The sequence below is a fragment of the Oryza glaberrima genome, chromosome 11 (assembly GCF_000147395.1).
Source record: "Oryza glaberrima chromosome 11, OglaRS2, whole genome shotgun sequence".
NCBI classification, from domain to species: Eukaryota; Viridiplantae; Streptophyta; class Magnoliopsida; order Poales; family Poaceae; genus Oryza; species Oryza glaberrima.
Genome location: NC_068336.1, coordinates 22,891,290 through 22,897,118, shown reverse-complemented (window position 1 = coordinate 22,897,118; position 5,829 = coordinate 22,891,290). Strand labels below are relative to the sequence as shown.

The following is a 5,829-nucleotide window of genomic DNA, read 5'->3' as shown; positions in this document are numbered from 1 at the left end:
TTATTTAAAAAATTTAAGTAATTATTAATTCTTTTCTTATCATTTGATTTATTGTTAAATATACTTTTATGTATACATATAGTTTTACACATCTCACAAAAGTTTTTGAATAAGACGAATGGTCAAACATGTTTAAAAAAGTTAACGGCGTCAAATATTTAGGGAAGGAGGGAGTACTAAGGAAGAAGAACCCTGGGTTAGGGACCCTAGAAAAAGACAAACGGTTCAGATTAGGTGAAATTCACTCGGTGGAGTTGAGTCCAACTCCAAGTCTAACTATAGAAACTGTGTTTCTACTTTCTAACTATCTAGTACTACTTATGCATTTGATACTTGACTAAACTCGAGCAAACAAAAATATCGATTAGAAAACTTTCGACGACCTGGGAAAGAATTTAATTTGGATAGACAGAGATTACAGATGAGAAAGAAAATTGGGCCATGCATTTTCGATAATAAACACAATGACTCGGTGAGATTACTTTTGACACTAATACTATTGACCAATTTTGCAGAAACTAGTTTGACACTTTGACTTAATACCCACTAATTAAAATTTTAGCTAAACTAATTGTTTCATGACGAGTTCAGTCAAAACGGAAGGACATGTTGCCTTCAGATGCTCGAAGCCATCGGTAGCCATGGCCGCCTTGAGATTTCCCGGAGAAGACAAGAACTCGACGCAAGCCTCCTTGAGCGCGCGGCAATGGTGCTGCTCCGCCAGCGCCAGTGTCACGGCGACGTTGCCCATGGCGATGCGGCGGCGCAGCTTGTCCTCGCAGATCAGCCTCAGCCTCTCCATCCCGTACGCGTCCGCCGCCGCGAGCAGCCGCCGCGCCATGGCGTCGTCGTCGGTGTCGGCGTCGTCGGGCAGCGTGTCGGTGTAGATGAAGTGAAGCAGCGCCCTGAATGCGTCGGCGTCCATGGCGGCGGCGAGCGGCAGCGTCGCCGGCGACGACGGCAAGGCGGAGAGCTCCGCCTTGAGCACGGGCGACCTCGCCGCGAGCACCCACCGGTGCGCGTGGAACGTCGTGTCGCCTACCTCGATGACGACGTCGGCGCCTTCCTTGCTCCAGAGGAGCTCGGCGAGGTGCCGGTGCAGGTCGGACGGCGGCACGACGGCGGCGGCGAGAACAGCCTCGTGATCCAGATCGACGGTGAGCAAGTGTTCGTCCATGACGGTGAGGTCGCAGCGGACGGCGAAGCAGTCGTCCCTGAGGATGTCCGGCGACCTCTCGAGCTCCTCCCTCGTGATGAGGCTCCTCTGGCCGGAGAAGTGCGTCCTGAAATCCACCACCTCCGACGAGGCGTCGTCGGTGCGGTGCGCCGGCGAGCCGGCGTGGTCGAGCACGCTGAACCGGGCATGGCCGGCGACGCCGCTGCCGTTGCCGCCTCCGGCGACGTCGACGAAGAGGGAGATGGAGTCGGCGCAGCCGTCGTCGAGGCCGTTGGGGTAGTATCGCATGACGAAGCTGTGGCCGCCGACGGCGAATCTCCTCGACGTGGCGGACTCGCCGGTGGCGAGGATGCTCTTCGTGTTGGTGTACCCGTCGATCCTGAGGATGTGGGACCCGGTCGCCGGCCGCGACACGATGGCGGAGGCGGACGGCGGCGACGCGGCGGCACGGCCGCCGGCGACGCCGCGGCGGATGGCGGCGGAGAGCAGCGAAGCACACGACATGAGACTTGAGTTTGGAAAACAGATCGATCAGCCAATGATGATATGATGTTGCAGGCAGCAAATTGTAGAAATTTTTAAGGTTAATTTTGGGGATATTTTTTTGGTGGTTATGGAGATTATGTCTCAAAGATTACAACTAAAAAAATAAAGATTATGTTCGTAACTTGGATTTCAAGTTTATGACTTTGGTTTCCAACAAATTTACTGATATGATATTATCCAACAAAAAACTTATCTTAACCTGTATGTTTATCTGTAGAAATGAATCCTTGAATCTTCAGGTCCTACTCCAACATTTTCTCCTGCATGTGTGCTTCATCTTTCACCATCTTCTCTTCATTTTCTCTGAAGAAATGTGGTGCCGGATGGTTGGGAAGATCATCTTTCACCATATTTTCTTCATTTTCTCTGAAGAAATGTGGTGTGGGATGGTTGGGAAGTAGAGCGGTTGCATCTGCAATGGCAGCTTCCAACACCGTCACCTCTTGAACCCTAGCTCCCTCGCAATTAATCCACACATTGAGATCCATAAGAGAGGTGAGGTTGCGAATGCCAAGATCAGGATGATCAGCGAATGCAGATTTTGCCTTGTGTGCTCTAACAACAACCGAGATTTCTCTGACCTTCTGCATGGATCCATCCTCGAAGATCAGGCCGACGAACGATCCATACAGACGGAAGATCTTCAGGCATCGGAATATGTATTTGCTAATAATGAGAATTTTCTTGGGATCATCTGATTCCGAACGCAGCTCCAGGTCTAGCAATGCAGGCAAGTCTCCAAGGATCTGGAGGATTTGCTTTGTCACTTGCTTAGACCTGACGCATAGCCTGTAGAGATTATTCATTGAAGCCATCCAATCTGGGATCCTTTGGAAACAGCATTTCGGAATGTATAATTCCTGCAGGAGATGAGGAGATGATGACCAAGACCAAGAATCAAAGGGGATGTAACCAGAAAAGGGTCCATTGATAATGCTCAATGATTCAAGGCTGGAACTGACAAGTTTGCCAAGTGATGAAGCCAAGCTATCAGTATAATGTGTTCTATCCTTGCGCGATTCGCGAATGTACCAAGTTAGCTTGAGAGTTCTCAGGCTGTTCAAATTGCCCAGCTCCAGCAAAGAATTTGTTGAGCATTCGTCGTACACGGTTATACCTGACAGTTCCTGTAGAGATTGCATTTTTCCGACTCCGTCAGGTAACCGTGCACCATTAGCAGAAAAACAGCTCAACCGTCGCAATTTAACAATGCTTGCTGGCAATTTTCTTATCCATGTACGACGCAGGTCCAATGTTTCGAGAAACTGAAGCTCCCCAATTTGTTCTGGAAGATGTGTGATTCTACTGGCTGCAATCCGTAAGTACCTCAACTGAAATAGATCCACCACGTTGTTAAGATCAGAGTTTTGCAATTTCACACTGCTCTCTAGATCCAACACTCTTAAAGCTTTGAATTCTGAAATAGGAGGCATTTGTTCAGAGTATCCAAATATGCTAAGGGATCGAACATGAGCTAACATCAGGGATGGCCATGATACAGAAACTTCTTGCCCAGAGTAGTCAACAGAGAGTCGGCGAATCTTAGCTTGGGATGCCAATCTATGTGTTTCATCACCAATGGAAGTCGAAAAATTTTCATCTACTGCCTTGGATACGATGAGATCAAGAATCATATCATGCACACGGCAAGCCTTTGGTTGACCATCAATCCCAATATCTACTGGCTGGATCATACTTCTGTTTATAAGTTCATTAAAATAGCATTTCCCTTCCACCATTAAATTTCTCCCACTTTTGTCCTTGATGAACCCTTCTGCTATCCACCTCCTTACCAGCTGATGCATATTTATCTTATAATCTTCTGGATAAATGCTTAGATATAACAAGCATGTCTTCAAATGGAGGGGGAGATCACTGTAACTAAGGGATAAAATACTTCTCATTACCTCCAGATCGTATTTTTTCTCGAGTCCTGAACCAATTGAATTCCGAATGCAAACCCATTCGTCTCTTCTATCTGATTTATCAGCCAATAGGCTAGCCATAGTAATAATTGCCAATGGCAGACCACCACACTTTTTTATAATTTCAGTTGAAACATCTTTAAGGTTAACTGGGCATAGATCTTCTGAGCCGAAAATTCTTCTGAAGAATAGACACATGGAGTCAGCTTCACTTAGTGGCCTTAATTCATAAACTGTACCACGATCAGGGGAGCAACATGACTTGGCAACAGTAGAAATTCTTGTTGTCACTAGTATCCTGCTACCACAAGTATTCTCAAACAAGGCAAATTTAATGGTCATCCATTCTTGCGTGCTCCATATATCATCAATTACGATCAAATACCTAGCAAATGAGAGATACAATGATTTAATATGGAACAAATCACTGATATAAGTATGGCCTACTGTACATACTTATTATCTAATCTATTTATGTGCACAACATGTACATCAATCACTGACATAATGTTGCAATGAAATTATAATTTTGCCTACTGGTAGAATGACATGTAAATTCAAACAGAGCTTAAATGCTAAATGGCGTGTAATTTGAAACAGAGAGCTTACCTCTTGTCCTTCAGGAAAACCCTCAGTATGTTTATGAGCCACTCCACATCCCCCGCTTCTGTGCTGCTGTAATCTTGTTTCTTGATTTGAGAAATTACAGCTTTATCTGGATTTGTGCTAGCATGATATGGCTCCATGGTTTGGCAAATTATGCTCCGTAAAATCTTCTTTACATCAGGCTTCTGGGAGACAGACACAAAAGCCTGACAATCAAATCGCCCACCAGTCTTTTTGTAAACTTCATTTGCAAGGGTAGTTTTGCCTAAGCCTCCAACTCCTACAATTGAAATCACCTTGAATGACTGATCTCCATCATCTACAAGGTTAATCAGCTGATCCCTTGGAATATCAATACCGACTAGATTGGATGCCTCAACATAGAGTGCAGGTAATCGAGGATCAATGGGCACCACATTTGTGGTTTCAGAGTACAATTCAGGATCGATCTTGTACCTCTTCCTTCTGTGGCTTGCCTCAACAATGTCATCCTTGAGAACTTTTATCTCCTGAGCGACCTCGCGACGAGCTAGCAGCTCCTTCACCTTGTGAACATAGTCATGGAAGAATCCCACGATTCCAGTAGGTCTCTGTGGCTCATAGTGTAGCTGGTAGATGTACCTGTCGATGCAATCCTCGATGTCGTAGGCCATCTCCCTCACTTGGTTCCTCCACTCCATCATCTGGGGGTCAAGCACCTCCATGTTGGCCAGTTTCTCCAGCAGAGCATTCATGCAGCTCAGCTCACCATTCAACAAGGCGATGTCGCGCTGCACCCCCTTGTGCAGCCTGAATTCCTGACCCAGCAGCGTGGTGAGCTTGTCGATTAGGGAGTTCATCGCCCCCGTGGCGACGCTCACCATGAACCCATCCATCTCCTCTGCTGTTCTTCCGCACTCTTGGACGAGTTTGCACCTAAGGTCAATCCAGTTCAGAAACAATGAAGTTGAAAGCAATTATCAGCTGGCATACCACTATCTTGTTGATGCCAAGGATGCTGAAAGTTCAGATCTCTGAATATTACAAACATCTAACCATGTTAATGAGAGATCAAGAAAATATACCTTCCCTGTGTCTTCCTGCTCTTGGCTTCAGACTACCAGGAGTTCATGGAGATGTGCAAACCTCTCTGCAATGGGCAATGAGAAATTTGCAAGTGGAGGAGATGGAAGAAGGAAACACGGTTTAGTTGACTAATTATTGGTGAAAGCGACTGGAGTAATTCACTGGAAGGTGAGCTGAGGAATTTGCAGGGCAGCAGGTGGGACCCACATTTCATGTCAGTAGGCCAGAGCCACTCATGTCATGTGCTGCTGAAGCATCTTTTGTCAATCACCAGGCCAACTTGTCCACATTGTGGCGTCAGTGTCACCTGCTCTGTGAAATATCAGGATATCAGAAGAGTTGTTGATAACAACAGAAACACTTGAGTTTCCAGAATTAACTGCAAGCTTAACTGCTAATACTGCCACACAAAGAAATTTATTTTACTTATATGACAGAAGAGTACACTCTTGCCTTCTGAATCAAGGTGCATACAGATACAGCCACCAAGAACCATATAAAGGAGCCAAA

At 46.1% G+C, this 5,829-nt stretch overlaps 1 protein-coding gene across 2 annotated transcripts; it reads right to left on the bottom strand.

Moving 5' to 3' along the window:
* Positions 1 to 339: 339 nt before the first annotated feature.
* Positions 340 to 5,474, bottom strand: LOC127754540 (BTB/POZ and MATH domain-containing protein 1-like). 2 transcript variants are annotated; one of them, XM_052280102.1, is made up of 4 exons: positions 5,319 to 5,474; positions 4,258 to 5,169; positions 1,923 to 4,033; positions 1,550 to 1,685 (listed from the first exon to the last, which is right to left on the bottom strand). In XM_052280102.1, exons 2-3 carry the CDS (start codon positions 5,127 to 5,129, stop codon positions 1,966 to 1,968), a joined length of 2,940 nt encoding a protein of 979 aa, XP_052136062.1. In that variant the 5' UTR covers positions 5,130 to 5,169; positions 5,319 to 5,474; the 3' UTR covers positions 1,550 to 1,685; positions 1,923 to 1,965. The 2 variants fall into 2 exon arrangements, with proteins under 2 accessions (XP_052136063.1, XP_052136062.1); XM_052280103.1 differs by lacking the exons at positions 4,258 to 5,169; positions 5,319 to 5,474 and having other exon boundaries at positions 340 to 1,685; positions 1,923 to 2,070.
* Positions 5,475 to 5,829: the final 355 nt, after the last annotated feature.